The 16575-nt window shown below is 33.6% G+C and overlaps 2 protein-coding genes across 9 annotated transcripts in view; one reads left to right on the plus strand and one right to left on the minus strand.

Annotated features, from left to right (window-relative positions):
- LOC125057728 (chaoptin) overlaps window positions 1-11691 on the plus strand; it is a 55551-nt gene extending 43860 nt beyond the window's left edge. Inside the window, exons 13-30 of one of the 8 annotated variants that reach the window (XM_047661580.1) lie at window positions 63-304; window positions 662-837; window positions 1280-1303; window positions 1697-1762; window positions 1838-1919; window positions 2052-2217; window positions 2472-2522; window positions 2654-2796; window positions 3064-3205; window positions 4125-4256; window positions 4588-4782; window positions 5170-5313; window positions 5727-5867; window positions 6313-6555; window positions 7265-7500; window positions 7767-7890; window positions 9382-9484; window positions 10908-11691. In XM_047661580.1, coding sequence (XP_047517536.1) covers window positions 63-304; window positions 662-837; window positions 1280-1303; window positions 1697-1762; window positions 1838-1919; window positions 2052-2217; window positions 2472-2522; window positions 2654-2796; window positions 3064-3205; window positions 4125-4256; window positions 4588-4782; window positions 5170-5313; window positions 5727-5867; window positions 6313-6555; window positions 7265-7500; window positions 7767-7890; window positions 9382-9483 — 2409 coding nt within the window. In that variant the 3' untranslated portion in view covers window position 9484; window positions 10908-11691. Of the gene's footprint in view, window positions 1-62; window positions 305-661; window positions 838-1279; window positions 1304-1696; window positions 1763-1837; window positions 1920-2051; window positions 2218-2471; window positions 2523-2653; window positions 2797-3063; window positions 3206-4124; window positions 4257-4587; window positions 4783-5169; window positions 5314-5726; window positions 5868-6312; window positions 6556-7264; window positions 7501-7766; window positions 7891-9381 lie in introns of all 8 variants that reach the window. The other 7 variants (XM_047661581.1, XM_047661587.1, XM_047661584.1 and 4 more) reach the window with 7 other exon arrangements.
- Window positions 11692-15591: 3900 nt separating this feature from the next.
- Window positions 15592-16575, minus strand: LOC125057993 (probable sodium/potassium-transporting ATPase subunit beta-3). Its single transcript, XM_047661984.1, has one exon. It carries the CDS (start codon window positions 16524-16526, stop codon window positions 15645-15647), a length of 882 nt encoding a protein of 293 aa, XP_047517940.1. The 5' UTR covers window positions 16527-16575; the 3' UTR covers window positions 15592-15644.

The following is a 16575-nucleotide window of genomic DNA, read 5'->3' on the forward strand; positions in this document are numbered from 1 at the left end:
AGTGTAATGTTCAATAACTAAATACTAATGACAATCATTACATCTAATACTTTTCATTGCAGGGTGACATCCACCGACAATTACAAGGCATATACCTATCATTTAACAAAATGACGAAAATCGTTCAGCACACTTTCGTGGATCTTAGAGAACTTCAGGAGATACAAATCGAAGACAACTTGATAGATACAATTGAAAGACGAGCATTTATGAGCGTTGATAACTTGAAGGTGATCAGGCTCCAGGGTAACAGGCTTAGAGATATTAGCGAAGAAGCCTTCCAAAATCTACCTGCTTTGAAAGAGTAAGTCGATTTGAATATTTTTCTGAGTAAATATTTACGTAATAAAGTAATTTTTCATGGATCGTTTTCGTTCGGTAACGAAGTTGTACTATTCTTATAATAATTACTATTTTCTATTTTGAAATATGTTCACGATTTTATAGTAATATTGAATGTTATCATCGAGATTTTTTGGTCAAACGATGCTTAAAAAATAAGTAAAATAAAAAAACATAGCAGTTTTTTATTTATAATTCATTATTATTAGAAATTGGATTATAAACTGAAGTTTGTAGTAACCGTTAAGATGTGCTAAAATGTTACCGGAAGGAACAACTCAAATATCTGAAGTTTACATAAAATATTATACGTTTTCAGGTTAGATATATCTTTCAACCGTCTAGAAATGTTTAAGTTCTCGATATTCGATCAAGTCGGTTCTGCAACTGCCCTTAAAGTGAACGCATCCTTCAACCAAATAGTGTCGCTGACTGATTCCAATGCACGATTCGGCTTCGGTTCATCCAACTTCTACCCACCACCTAAACCGCAAAGTAAGTTATTTAACCAGAATATGAGTTAGGGTTACGAAAAATTTAGTAGTGACGCACTAACTTCATAAAACTATTTGATTTAAAAAACTTTTAAATTTAATTGACTTCAAATATGTGTGTGTCGTGCCTGGGGCCTGAGACAAAAAACTTTCCTGATAATCGTGACTCATTAAATTTTTTTTTGTGTAATGGCATTAGCTCACACTTGTCATGTTATCACTTTGCATACAAATTCCTGCTCTCCACAGGAACAGCTCGCAAACGCCACATGGATCTTGTCTTGAGACCCTTATACTGATTTAATTTTAACATTATTAAGTGTGCTTTTTATGAGTTTATATTCTTCGTATCTATATATATTATATTGTATATTCTTCTTTGTATGTTAATTTTTCTTGGTTTTACTATTCCTTTGTTCTTTTTCCTTTCGCATCCGATTCAGGCTTAATATCAGTGGATGATCAAGGTGACTTTTATTATTCCTTATCTTTATTTGTACTTTTTCTAATTAATTCATTTCTTTTCAAGCGACTAGTGGTAAGGACAGTATCGAGATTACTGGATTTTCGATGTCATGACCGTCATCTCACTTAATAATGGCATAATATCATCAATAATCATATACATTTACATCTTCAGCATCACCATAAAGGTATCATTGATGACGTCAATCGAAAAAATCAATTTTCTCGACGACGCTTCAAATTGATATAGCAATGGTGTAGTAATAGGTTCGGACTTATTGGTTTTTTCCGGGAAAATTTCTGAACGGTTGAATTCGTTTTTTCGATCGATTGGTTCCATTTGGCATTTGATCATTTTGAAATTCTCAATCTAATTCCGCTATTAATTTTCCCAGAAAATACAGATAAGGGTAAATTACCGCACGGCCAAGCTGTAACAGCGTCGCCGTATCGTTTGTTTTGTACGTTCTAGCGCTATTTTTTTTCGATTGTGTTAAATGTTTTAAAATATAAACTTAAAGGATTCATAATTTTAGGTCTTGGAACAGTATCAGTTAATATAAGAGTATTGGACTTCTCTCACAACAATATCTCCTACATTGCTCCTTATTACTTTAGGTGAGTTGTTTTATAGTATATTTTGAGACTGTAAAGAGAACCAATATGCAATCTTTATTATTTATTAATTAAATAGAAATAAATAAGGACATGTTTTGCTACTTTTGTTTATTCCTCGTTGATTTCTTTCAGGCATGCTGACCTAACGTTATCTGAATTGCATCTGTCACATAACCAAATAAAAAATATTACAAGAGAAGTGTTTGGATCTATGCTAATGTTACAGTACCTTGATTTGTCTCATAACCAAATATTCCATATGGAATACGATTGTTTTAAAAAAGTCAAGAATTTGCAGGTAAATTTCGATAAATAATGTTCTATTTATAGAGATAGTCTGAGAAATTTTCTAAAAAGACTCTATGATTCTTCCTTTTCTACACTTCTTATTCCTTTAAAATAGTACCGTTTGATTCTATAGTTTTGTATTATGTAGATTTTTTATTTGAATTTTTATGATTTTTGTGTTTAATCTTTATTTCTCTTTGCTTTTATTATTTTTTTTCATTGTTTATATTTTCTTGAAACGAAGTTTTATTTAATTACTTCCAGATGGACATATGTGGACTCGGGCTTGGTTTAATCATTAATGGTTATTTACGAGTAACTTGATCAAATGAAGTAACATTCATCTTCATTGGCCATTAATTTGCCAAATCACCTTTTAATTGTCTTCATGTCCATGTGCGTTGTGTTGTGTTTTGACTTGTGTTATAATAATGTATTTCTTTCAGATTTTGAATCTATCACATAACCATTTGACTGAACTTCCGGTTGAAGTATTCCACGATATGCAAATGTTGACCTCAGTTGATCTTTCCCATAATCGAATTCGGAATCTTGCTGACAATCTCATTTTGTCAGCGAATTTAGAAAGGTATTGTATTAGGGGCTTTAGCAAGTCCTAAACCTAAAATTACGAACTGATGTTGGTCTCTTAATATGCTTATCGTTTGAATAACTATATAGAACGAAAACTATGTCGTCTTTATTACGGTGTTCAAATTTTCTATAGAAAATGAAATCTTGGCGTTTGTGGTGTATTTGATATGAATATTTTTTGAGTAGTGAATCTTCTGATTTCTTGTGTACATACATAGTTTTTTCACGATTAATTTTTACACGTTTAAAAATGTTACTTTAGGTTGGACTTATCAAACAATGACTTATCAAGGATGCCAACGAACGCATTATCACCCGGTGCCGCTTCAAATCTTGTGGAACTAGATCTAAGCAGCAACACGGTACCTGCTGTAGCCATTCCCGACTTGGTCCAACGATTTAGGGTAAGTATCCCATTAAAAATATGTTTTATCACAGTTTTTTTGTACGGATCCCTTCACAAATTCCTATTCTGGAATGTTCCAGATATAATTAAGGTGATTGGATTGACACTACTGGGTTTTTGTTTTGTAAAGAATTGGATGATGTAGAAATCATACCCTTGCTTTATGTACCGACTTTCTGAAATTCAACTCACTCAACAATTTGATTTATCATTCAACGCTTTTTCTCTTTTAAAAAAAAGTAACTATGTATCTTGTATACACTCTATAATCTTTTGTTTTATTTCATTAATGTGGGTAGTTCACAATGTTTACTACCCGCATAAATATTCTGAATTAGAAGAAAGAAAATGCGTTGAATTGTAAGAACATGAATGTGGACAAACCAACACCAAACATTCATGTTATAATAGTGCAAGGCACAGATTTTGAGCACAATGTTATTTTAAGAAAAATATTAATTCACTGACATAGATATTAGATAACTCTACATAAATTGCTCAATATCTGTTTCCTTTACAACAAATAGTAATAACTAACCATTGTAATTTGTAGTTGATGTTGTATCTGTGTGACCAGTGTGATATGAAGTCGATACATATTATTGTTATCTTTAATTGAGTATTCATTTAAAATAAATGCTAATTAAGTATTAATTGTCTTCTGATTCACATTAGACGTTAATACCTTCATTTTGTTGTCTATTCATAAATTATTCGATTGCTATTATCAACGACACACAAATTTTGCATCACGAGTGTATCCATAAGCAATCCAGCAAAGGTGTTTATGGTAAGTGAATAAAAGGTTACAGAAATAAATCTTGTTATAAGTAAAGAGATATTGTTAAAATCATAAAAGCAATAATATGCATCGACACGCCAGTGGTAGCTTGCTAACGTATACCGCATGTCGCCAGAACTCCGAGGCCGGCGAGTTTTGGCCCGAGGAAAACGACTACAACGATGATTACATGTACCACACCGCTAGGCGAGACCAATCCAGAGTCTTCCACCATAAAAAGCAATATCCGCAGAACATATTCTACAAGGTAGAGGATTGGCCATTCGCTCCAAATTCTTTTAGCCCTTTGGCCCTAACTTTACTTTCCTTGCCCTTCTTAAATTAAATTTAGACTTGGCTTATGACAGTCAAAATTTTTGAAGCATCTTTTGTTCTCCGATATTGCGTTTGCTTGTTTCACAGTTTTGTTTTGTTTGTCTAGTAGATGTCTAGTTGTAGTATTCGCTTTGAACTAATTTGTATATATTTTCTTTTTCAATCTAGAAATACACTATATGGCAGGATTGTAATTATTAAAATCAAATATTATTGATACATTCTATGATATACTTTGAGTTAATTGACCAAACAACTTTCAGTCTTTGGCATGGTTAGATCTATCCAATAATCATTTGGTAAGAATTGAGAGTGGCGCGTTCGGTGCGTTACCAAAACTTCGTTGGTTGGATCTGAGCAACAACTTGCCGTTTAATGGTGATCGGAGTGGAAACATTTTCAAAGGACTGGAGAGGAAATTGTCTTATTTGGGACTAAAGAATGTCAGCTTGCAAGCTGTAAGTAGCTGGATATTTCTTTAATACATTTCGCTCCAACAATTATATCATAAATAGTGTAGTTTCCATTTCTAGATATTAAGTAGATTAAAATCGGTACAATAAAATCCATAAATCCATAAACCTACTATACACTAAAAGGTTGCAACTTGCAGTGCATATTATTAGGTACCAAAAGAATTATCTTAGGAGTTTATTTTTACTCGCGCAGAAGAATTAAAATAATACAAAAATAATCAAAATGTCCCGAATTTTATAATAGACAATGAACTCCTTATTTGATAAGTGATAAGTTTGATAAGTTTTTGAGGACGTTTCCTTACTTGTACAATAAGTATTTATATAAATTGTAAGATTGAAACTAGCAATATTGTGTTTTCATTTTAGATACCATCACTTCCACTTCCCAAGTTGAAAACTCTGGACCTATCGTACAACAATCTGCACTCAATCCCAACAGACACAACTGCCAATTTGACGCGTCTAAGAGCACTCGACTTATCATACAACGACCTGACTAAAGTGCCCGTGGTAAGAAAAGAATGAAATATTGACTTTCTACTGTATTCGATTATTCTGTTTTGAAAGAAGCGAAGAAATATATTCTCTCTCGCTTGACACTGAATTTTACTAGAATAGTCATAATATGTACTTAAGAGAACCTGCTACATTTCTCTGTTACCTTGATAAGGATTTTACGATAATTCTTGGGGTTTGGTGCTGGTTTTTTCTCATGTTTTTTGTGACCAAGTAGTGAGTCAAAGAGCAAGTTAAGGAATACTCTAATGTTATCTGACATTTACAAATTATGATCAGCTAATCTAATAAAATAAAAGATTGAAAAATGTTAATTAAATTATAACACTACCCAGATTTATACCAAGTAAAAGATCGTGATTACTATTATCTATATGTTATCGCTAAAAAGCTATACAATTTTTTAGGCAACGCATTCGCTAAGCGATCTGCGCTGGTTATCATTATCGGGCAACCCAATCACAGCCCTCATGAACACCAGTCTGTATGGACTATCACCACGACTGGAATACCTTGATGTTACCAGACTTCGTCTAAGTATTTTAGAGGTACTGTGGACTATTTTTAGTATGTTACCCTTGACTCGCTTTGCCTATTTTAATAAATATCGGTAAGGAAATTAAGAATAAAATACTTTATAATATTGGTGTCTGACGTGAAAAATTAGGGCTCTTTGGAGTCTTTAATCATTTATACTTGTGTATAATAGAAACCGCATCATCTATTTTGATGAATTTTTACATAGAAAATTAAACTAACTTACCAATGAAAACAACGTTCATCTTTACGTTTATAAAAAAAAACATTCTATTGTATTAAATACTCTAAAGAAAAAAGTTTTTGACCGGATTGAAGTTATGTGCGTGTTTTCTTTAAATGTGTAAAGGTTATGTCAATCAAAGACAATATTAATGTACTCTGCCATCCACGCCTTCAACTTATATAATATTAAAATGCCAACATTTATTAATGAAACTTAAAAATACATTTCAGTATGGCGTCTTTAGCAAAATGTATGGATTGAGAACTCTAAAGATTTCTGTGAACGGAAACGTGAGGGACTTCAGTATCCCGAAAATGACCTCACAGAACGCCGCGTTAGAGAATTTGTTCTTGTCCGTTGAAAACTCACAAATCGATTTAGGAAACGAGATGAAAGGCGAGCTGCCATGCAAATTGGATAACATTACGCTAACTGGCCGAGAGTTGAAGTTTATCTCACAGAACCTTCTTAATGTGAGTAACTTATTTAGAAAAGTATATTTGTAAGGGGCAATATAAACACTTTATTTTAGACGCAATATTATTTGAACATAAAATTATTTAAAAAATTGACGCTTATCTCACTGATATCCCCGAAGTCTTGGGGTCGATTAGCAGCGACATACCACTAATTTTTTGAGACTGGTAGGCAGCTTGTGGTAAAAATTATTTATCAAATAAATAAAAAAATCAGTGGCGCTACAACCTCTTGCCTCAGATTTCTGAATCTGTTTCTTTTTTTATATAATAGGCAAGTAGGTGAACAGCCTCCTGTGCTTGAGATAGAAAGAAAGTCCATTGGTGCACAGCCGGGGATCGAACCTACGACCTCAGGGATGAGAGTCACACGCTGAAGCCACTCGTCCAAAACTGCTATAAAAAAAATCGCTAATAAAAATTATTTATCAAGGCGCATAAAATCTGTCTGCCTAAGCTCTTATGGGGTTACAACTTACGGAACTCAAAACAATATGTATTTCTTTCCAATTTTAATTAAGATATATTCTCGTTATATTAAGATATAACGTATTCTCTTCCATAATCTGTAATTCTGATTTTGGCTCGAAAGGAATTCTGAAATTGTTTTTTTTACTGAATGATTTATGTAAGAAGTTTTACCCATTTATTAAAAGCTTCTAAATAGTATTCTATTTTTGTACAACGTAAATATTTTATTTTAAAGGGCGCATGCTCGAGAGAGATGAGGCTAACAATTTTCAACACCAGCATTGAGGATATATCGTCTGAAGTATTCTGGAGGCACGGTCGTATCAAGAACTTGTCTTTGGACCTACGGAACAATCAGCTGAAGAGATTACCAAACCCAGCTCGGAAGGAGTGGCCTGGAGTTCCTAACGACCTCTTTCTCGATGACATCCTTGTTGCCAGCAATCCTCTTGTCTGTGATTGTGGAATAGGGTAGGTTATTAAGTATACTCTATTGTTAACTTAAATTTTACCCAAAATTAAACTAAAAGACAAATTTTCAATAACTAACTAATTAACATGAAAGCGAAAAAATAATCTACCTCACAGTTTATGGTTTCAAGAGGTGTATAGATTAATTAATATTATATTTTGTGCAAAATAGGAGAATTTAATGTAACAACTAAAATTATTTTTTTACTTGTTGGGTATATAAAATTTATATTGTATGATTGCTAATAATTGTTATTAATTTTTAGCTGGATACAAGCTTGGGATCGCAAACGACGCCAGTATCTTTGCGACAATCCATCTAGTTGCGACGCATTAGACGACTTAAGACTCGCTACTTGTCCCTCCTATCAGAACAGAACATTGAGTGATGTGAGTATATAAAGCCGGGTCCACATTTGTAGCATGTTGGCGTATCACGATCAGTCGTATCGTATCTAGTATTTGTATCATAAATATGGACGCTCATTTTGTACATGTCGTATCTTTAAGGTGTATCTTGTAAAAAACGCGTCCATACTTATCAAATGCTGTATCATGACAGTGTATCGGCTTTAACTTTTCAAATATAGACGCTTCACTTTTCTTCCGATGTATCTTTTCCTGATGCGCGTGTATTTTAGTGCACCTTTCCCTACTCGTACGGTTCAGTCATGTCTTCGTTCCCAAACGGTTTAGCCATGTCAGCAATTGCTTACAGTTTGGCGGTGACTAGCGCCTGTTATATTATCATTAATAGTATTTCAAAAAAAATTAAGTCCAGACGTAGACGGCGCTGGTGGGAGCTTGAAGTGTTTAGAAACCGAAACAAACATGGTGGAATACCATTGATTCGAGACTTAAAATTTCAGCATACCAGTGGAAAATACAAAAATTTCACTCGCATGTCACCCATTGACGTTGTGTATTCCCTTTGATGATCGCGAAAAAACCGACACAGGATGGTTCGGGGTGTATCAAGTATCGTATCGCGATACAGTATCGTGATACAGTATCAAAATACGTCCATACCACCGATCGTGATACGCGTATCGGATACGAGGTGTATCAAGATACGCGCTTAGTGCGGATCGGGCCGTATCCGATACGGCATGTATCATAAACGGGTATCATTTTGCGTCCAAACTAACGATCATGATACGCGCCGAAGCCACGCAACGGAGATACGATACACCGAAATGCTACAAATGTGGACCCGGCTTAAGACTTTTGTTTCCTCAATTATGGTAACCAAGACTTAAGAAGGTCGTAGGTCTTGCTCATAAGAATGACGCAACTGATTAAAGAGACTAAATTTATACTATTATTTTTGAAGTTATACTTCTTTTGGCACGTTAGTGAAAAATTATGAGAGTAAATTTGTACGAAACGCGCGCACACCGTCACAAAAAAACGACACCCTGAATATCAGTTCAAACGTCGATAAAACAGTCTGGGCCGCTAGTTGGCGCTTGCTCTGTTTTATCGACAAGTTACATTGTCATGGCGTAGAGATTTTCAGAGTCGTGGCTATTTAAACCAAATTAATGATTTGTATACGAGTACACCCGCTCTAATTTGATAAAAAACAGTGTTTATTGTAAAATATCATGATTAGTACATATTATATCGTTTCGATTGGAAGTGACCATTAAAATGGACAAGTAAAATGCAATTCGAAGAGGGAAACGTCCTTCTAAAGTGCTCGAAGAAAATTATTACGCCAAAGAAGTAACTAACGAGTGTACTTGTGTACACACACGTTTTTTTTAAATTTCATATGTATCTTTCATTACATATTTACAGTCATCCTGCCTTGGACAATACAATCTTTTTGTAAAGTTTAACTATTTACTGATCTACAAAACTTAAAATTTATTTCAGGTAATTTCTAAAGAGCTGGACTGCAGCTGGAGCAAGGGGTACAGCATTGTGTCAAACATCATGACTGTTCTCGGTGTGGTCGTCGCCTTCTTTGTCATTTGAGGTTTGTTTTGGTGTTACGGACTTTATCGCGAATTAGTACAGGTTCGCAACAATATTCGCGACCTCCGTAACTACATTAGGGGTCACAACTATGATCACATTCTCATCCGGGAAAATTCGCATGACAACATACGGGATGATTCCAGTGACAGTTCTGACAGCCTCGCTCATGACATTCCCCGAGGTTACCTGATCCCCAAAGGCAAGACTGGGAAGCCCAAAACTGAGTAGATGTGCCTCCATGTGGCCTATTAGAATGTAGTGCTAAGGTGACGCTAAGTATAGAAATGTGATGTGATCTCCAAGAAACCGAACGCTATGTTTTCTTTTAGAATTATGTGCACTAATAACTAAGTATAGTTACAATAATTTCCTTATTGTATGTGACAATCTACATTAGTAGTTTTAATATTGAAATTATTGTATGCAAGAAATGTAGGCATACATTTTTCGACTTTTAACTTTTAAAGTTTTGATATCGAATAAGTCTTATAAGGGTCTTAAATATTGCCAAAACATAACTTTACTATTATACTTTTTAATTTCAATACATTTGACAAATTGATATATTATACGAGCACAAAAAAATATTTCGATATTGCACCACTAGATAACAACTATCGCTCAGGACTAAGATACAAAGTGTTTGAATATTGTTTCTCAAGATGGCGCTAATAGCAACTGCTAGTTCACTTCGCATAACTAGGTGGCGCTAATATAAATTACCTTCTACAACAAATGAGAACACAATGTTCAATATTGTTGATGGCGTTTAAATGTAATGACGTGCAAAGATCCTTATAAGTCTGTATTTGATAATAGAATCTCATCTAATGTATACTGAATGATGGAATGCGCATACATATTAGTTGCAATTTCCTCAATTTGTAGAAAATTTACTTAATTATAATTGTAGACTGCATTCGCTAGAATGATATGTGTTCGTCCATTAATAGAGTGTTTTGATTATTTATAGATGTATTTCCTTATTAGGCTAGAGCTCATTATCATATTTAACTGTCACAAATTTATCTGACCGGATACATACGTAAAACATCACATTACTCCAATAAGCTGCATAGAAGTTGAAGAGAATATTTATACTGGCAATACTGAGGCCTGAAACAATGTTAAGGTGCAGATAAATTAGGACACTTCTTTTTATGTCAATAGATGTTTAAATTGTTAGAAATAAGTCTCTTTTGAGTGTACAAAATCGTTGGATGTCAGTTTAATATTCTATGGGTATACTACTACGATTGTTTAGAAGTTTTCAAAGTCTAATATAAAGTAGAAATATAACATTCTATGACATGTTCAATACTATTTGTAGCTTAGATATTCATTTCATTGACCATTATTTCTATATAATTTATAATAACTCTTTTGTTGTTTCTTATAACTGTCTTATTCTTTTTTTTCAGATTACCTATCAGTTTAGAAGCAACTTATTTTTTTTTGCAAGCTTGTCTTTGTAGATAGTTCCTTAAGCTAAATTAGGGAAATGAGTGAATTAAGATTACCTCTCTTTCAGTGGTCCATGAATTCAGGCCTATCGAAGCTTTTTTTCAATGCCGTATTTTGAGGATTACGTTTGCCTTTCTTTATATTTCTACATTAAGTATACTTATTATTATTAAAACTAAAAGCACTTTTTTGTGTGTTCATTTCAATTGTGTTCTACTAGATTTAAGTTTATTTCTCAAGGCATTGAAAACAAAGTTAAATCGTAACAATGAATATATTTTGTGATATATATTAACTGTAATCCTTCTATTTTTGATAAGCCTACGATACTATTGCTAACATGGGAATTGTATGACTAACAAATTCTCTGTTGAATGCTTTTTATTTATTCCAAATGAAATTTTTATTGTTAATCTTCAAAGTTAAATTTTATGAATTAACGCATCGTACCAAATACTTGTGATGTATTTGCATAGTATTATTATTATATTTAAAGTGTTCATATTGTTTAGATTGAACTTTATTTACATCAAAATCATTCAAAAATACAACTAAATTGTCTAATGATTTAAAACTTTATCATTGGTTAAACTAAATAGGATAACAACTTCTGAATGTGATAGAACTTAGCTAGTGCCAATAAAATTATTAATATCAACATAAATCATTACAATTTTCCTTCATAAATGATATGATATTATCAAATTATACTAACGAATAATAAATGTATTTTATCAATTTGATTAAAAAAAAATTAATATATGAGGTTAAATATTAATAAATATCGTTTTAAAATGGGATAATTTTATAAGATTTGAAATTTAGTATGAATAATTGTTACAAGTGACGTTCCATTAAAACATTAAACAAATGTTTTAAAAAATAAAAGCAACGTCAAAAACTATTTTAAAAAATACCATTTTAAGTTAACCGAATTTGTTTATTGTATTAACGGAAAATACAAATAACCCACCGCAAATATTCGTTAGTACAATTTTAAAATTTAAATATTACTCTTAAATATAACGATTGTTGTACATAAAGAATGTAAGCTACGGTAAAGAAATGAGAAGTGTTTTTATAATTAGGTATTTCTTAAATGTATTCACTATTTAAAACAAATCTCTAAAATAGTGTGAAATAAAATAATCTATGATCATTAGTGTATCAATAAATTATTCCGTTAAAAATTAAACATTGTTTTCTTTTATCCTTAATAGATTTATTAATTAAGTACCTAGTACATAAGTTTTGTCTTTGATTAACATAACCCTTACACATTTAAAGAAAAACGCTTTTTACCGGATTAAAGTTATGTATTATTATAAATTTACAACTATTTGACATAATTTTAAATTTATCCGACGTTTCGCGTGCTTTACAGCGTGCGTGGTCACGGTGACTGAAGACAAAAGATGTTGAATGTCAAGAAGTATCACAGCTGCAGAGAAAGTTGCATTATCTGTATTTATTTCCCCGGAGTTGGTATCGACTAAAAGATGGAGGGTTTTGGCAAAAATGGCTCACGGTGTCCTCTATTTTCGCTAAATTTATAATAATACATAAATTTAATCCGGTAAAAAGCGTTTTTCTTTAAGTACATAAGTTTTTCACTTGTAGTAAAGAAGTGTGTCAGTCAGTCTCACGAACTTCGATTTAAGTAGACAAATTTCTGTGTCTGTTCTTTCTTTCTAAAAGCGAATTCATTTGTATTCTGTGCCCAACCTGGAACTTTTATTAGTTCACTAACAATTGAATCCCGCAGTCATTATCTACTAAATCTGGAGAGCGTAGCTATATTTTTACAGCGGCCAATCTAATAAATGTTTTAGCCTGCTGAGGCCCTCGTCAAGGCTAATTCGAGGGAATTGCTGAACTTTGAACAATAAGTAGCACCTACCAGTTGAAAGAATTGATTTGATAATTCAATAATAATTTGTGCTCGGCGAAACGAACCTAAGGCATCACGTGACTTTGACGAAATCGCTTAGCCACGATTACTTAGAATGACAAAATTCCTTACTATTTTTGTATTTATGGAACTATATAAACATTGATAATTTTAATCATTCAGAACTCTAGTAGCCTTTTCTTTTTAAAACTACTGGTTTTACCATTTCATTAAATTCTTAGAGGTAGCCTTACCATAATTATGTGTAATCTTACTATTTGTATATATGAGGTAAAAAGTAGGGCGTTGATATAACTACAGATTGAGCAGTGTTGACTGTTGGCCTAGTGGGACTCTCATCCCTGAGGTCGTAGGTTCGATCCCCGGCTCTGCACCTTCCTTCCTCTGTGCGCATTTAACTTTCGCTCGAACGGTGAAGGAAAACATCGTGAGAAAACCGACATGTCTTAGATCCAAAAAGTCGACGGCGTGTATCGGGCTGATCACCTACTTGCCTATTAGATTGATTAAATGATCATGAATCAGATTCAGAAATCTGACGCCCAGTCCTAAAGAAGTTATAGCGTCATTGATTTAATTATTTTTTTATAACCATGGATGCCACGAAGACTTATTTTTTTAACTAGATCAGCCTAGAATCAGCCACCAATGAACCTAAAACAATGATTGCTTCGCCGGGAATCAAACATAAAACTTCTGCTTTATGCGTCAGGATTTTGATTGTTTGTAGGTACGATTAAGAATCCATTGTTTCTTTTATATTCGATTCGATTACATTCGACACGAGAGCTAAAGGCAGGGTTTTTATTACTGTGGTGTGAAAAAATGCATTCAAAAACAGATTAAAGTAATGTAAAACCAAAGAAACATTTTCATTGGTAATAATAATGATTTCTAATGAAATATTCAGAGCATAATCACATCATAAAACTAGTAGTGTAAAAAATAAACAAGCAATTCATCACACCTTAATAAACTAACTTTAATAAACATATACCATAATAGTCAAATCATTTATTCCAATTAGACCACCTAAAATGGTACTTTTGAACCTTAAATAAAATCATCATTCTAGTTGCCCCTTCCAAAAGGTAGTTTCGTGTGGAGAAAAATGGGCAAGAAACTCCACACTAACTCTTTTAAAATAGTTATAATACTTGTCATTTTCTCAACATTAGTAGTCCAAACCAGAGCAGTGTTGGCCTAGCGAGCGACTCTCATCCCTTAGAGTTCGAGGGTTCGTTCAGGGTTCGAATCCCTGTTGTGCTTAATGGACTTTCTATGTGAGTATGTAACATTAAAAAGGAAGCCTTAGACACAAAAAGTAGACGGCGTGTGTTGGGCAGAGGCTGATTTCTGCTATGATATGGGAGTTGTACGGACTAATACCTGCAGCTGAGTTTCATCATCGGACGTCAACGCAGAATACAAAACACCATCCGTCGATCCACAACTGAGCGCTTCTCGAGGGAGTCTTCTCCACGCACCACCACTATGTGGAACCAGCTGCCTCTTAAAAGGCCGGCATTTGCGAGCATTCTGGCAATGTGAGTATCCATGGGCATTATCACTTTTTGCGTGGCGTGATCACGAAATAGATACGAAAATCTGAGTCCTAGACCTTAAAAGCTGGGTGTACTCTAGAGCGTTTTTAAGGCTAAAGTATTTGAGCAAAACCCTCACCCAAATAAAAAAGCTATCTAAGACACCCTAAAGCCAGACTATAATCATTGACCAAAAGATCACACAAATGAATGGTTATTTCCGAATAGACGAAATATAATTAAGGAGAGTGGAACTAAATGAGTTCGGGCGCCTACAGTTAACACAAATTACATGCCGTGGCCTCGACCTACGGATTCTCTATACAGATAAAGCCCTGTATTTTTGTATCCATGAATGTGAGGTGCAACATAAACGTTAGTATGTTTAGGGTCTGTTTCACAATGTATGGATAAAGTACCAAATAGCTATGCAACACATAAATTATTTGGAAGTTAAATTGTGCTATTTGACTAATAACTTATGATGGACTTTATGTGACGAATAGCTCTATCTGACAGTCGTGAAACGCAACAATAGTGCTTATCCTACCAATAAGTAATAAATAGCTAATTTGGAACTTATATAGAACTTATCCGTACATTGTGAAACAGACCCTAAGTCTTTGTAAAATATGAATAATTTATATGCGTCCAAATTCGACTAAGATATACCTCTTTCGTAATTTTAGGGTAATGGGTCTTATACAAATTAAAGCATGTTCACAGTCCCGCACGCATAGGTGTGCATCATGGGATTTACATAAATACTAAAGTAAATCCTGACATTCCTACTAGAAATATCTTGTAATCTTGCGAATTTTATCTACGAATTCGCACTCCAAAATATCTCTTTGTTTATCCTGTATTTCAAATTATCCAGAACAATATTCAATGTCCAATTATGAGGGCTGCGGGGAGTCTCATTCAATTATGCGAGGCGAGACAAACGACACAACTGGGTGTAACACGCTTACTGCAAAATGCTGTGCTATTATTTCTATAGATGGATAAACTCATTCATTCATATAATATACAAGATTTTTGTTTTTAAACCTTTTAGTATAAATACACGTCACTTATTAGTGCATCTTTAGAATTAATCAAGTTAATGTATCACCCTTGTGTATACAATCCTCACTTTTCTATATGTTGACCATAGACCAGCGGTACAGAGAAGTAAAAACATTCAAAAATACAAGGTATAATTTACATACTATCTTTAATCTAAATGATAACTTTTACACACTTAAAATTACTTTCCTCTTGGGAGTTACATACAGTAAAAACGCAACAGATGACGATCCACCCTCGTAGTACAACGTACACTCCACCGCCAACGATATCCCAAATGTAAAATCTCTTATCTGTACCGCCACTAATGGTGTGTCATCTGTCATATTAATTGGATACAATGCTGGATCAAAACCAGGCGGATCCGGATAATACGTAATCCTTCCAATATGTTCTTTATCATACGAATGAAAACCATGACAATGTAGCCATAGCTTCTGGTCTGTCTTCATCCAATTCTTAACATCCTGAGGAATATCATTGGTATCATTACTCAATGGTTTTGCGGACCAGCCTATTTGCTTGTTTATGCGTATGATTATACAAGGCTCATTCCAATAACCAAATGGAGAAGATCCACAAGGTCCCAGATCACTCGATCTCTTTCTTCGCTTAAAGAATGAGTCCAATTCATCAACGTATTGCTTATCATCATCAGTGTAAGCCTTATATGATATAATCGGTAGAGTATTAACAGATGTTGGCGTCGCTGATAGTCCTATTCCTTGTTTTGAATATGTCATGAGTTCGATTTTGTCGACGCTCTCATATTTGTCCATAAACTTTATCAAAGATAGAGAGCCATAGAGAAATAACAAGGTGTATGTGCAAAGAAATGTTAAATAAAGGATGGAATAGGCGATAATGGAAATCCAACTCGTACACGATCTTCCGCAATATAAGTTTTTCTCTTTATCGTAAATATATCGACAGAATCTCTTCCTGCATGGCTCGCTCAGTTCTTCTGTTGATGCAATATCTCGAAAATCCTTTGATGTAGTCGGTGGTGGAAGCGGAATTGATGGATCCCTTGTCTTCCTCTTAAACATAATTGAATAAACAATATTTTAGGTGAATATAATAATAAGCTTGCGTCGT

This window comes from Pieris napi, chromosome 17 (genome assembly GCF_905475465.1).
Source record: "Pieris napi chromosome 17, ilPieNapi1.2, whole genome shotgun sequence".
NCBI classification, from domain to species: Eukaryota; Metazoa; Arthropoda; class Insecta; order Lepidoptera; family Pieridae; genus Pieris; species Pieris napi.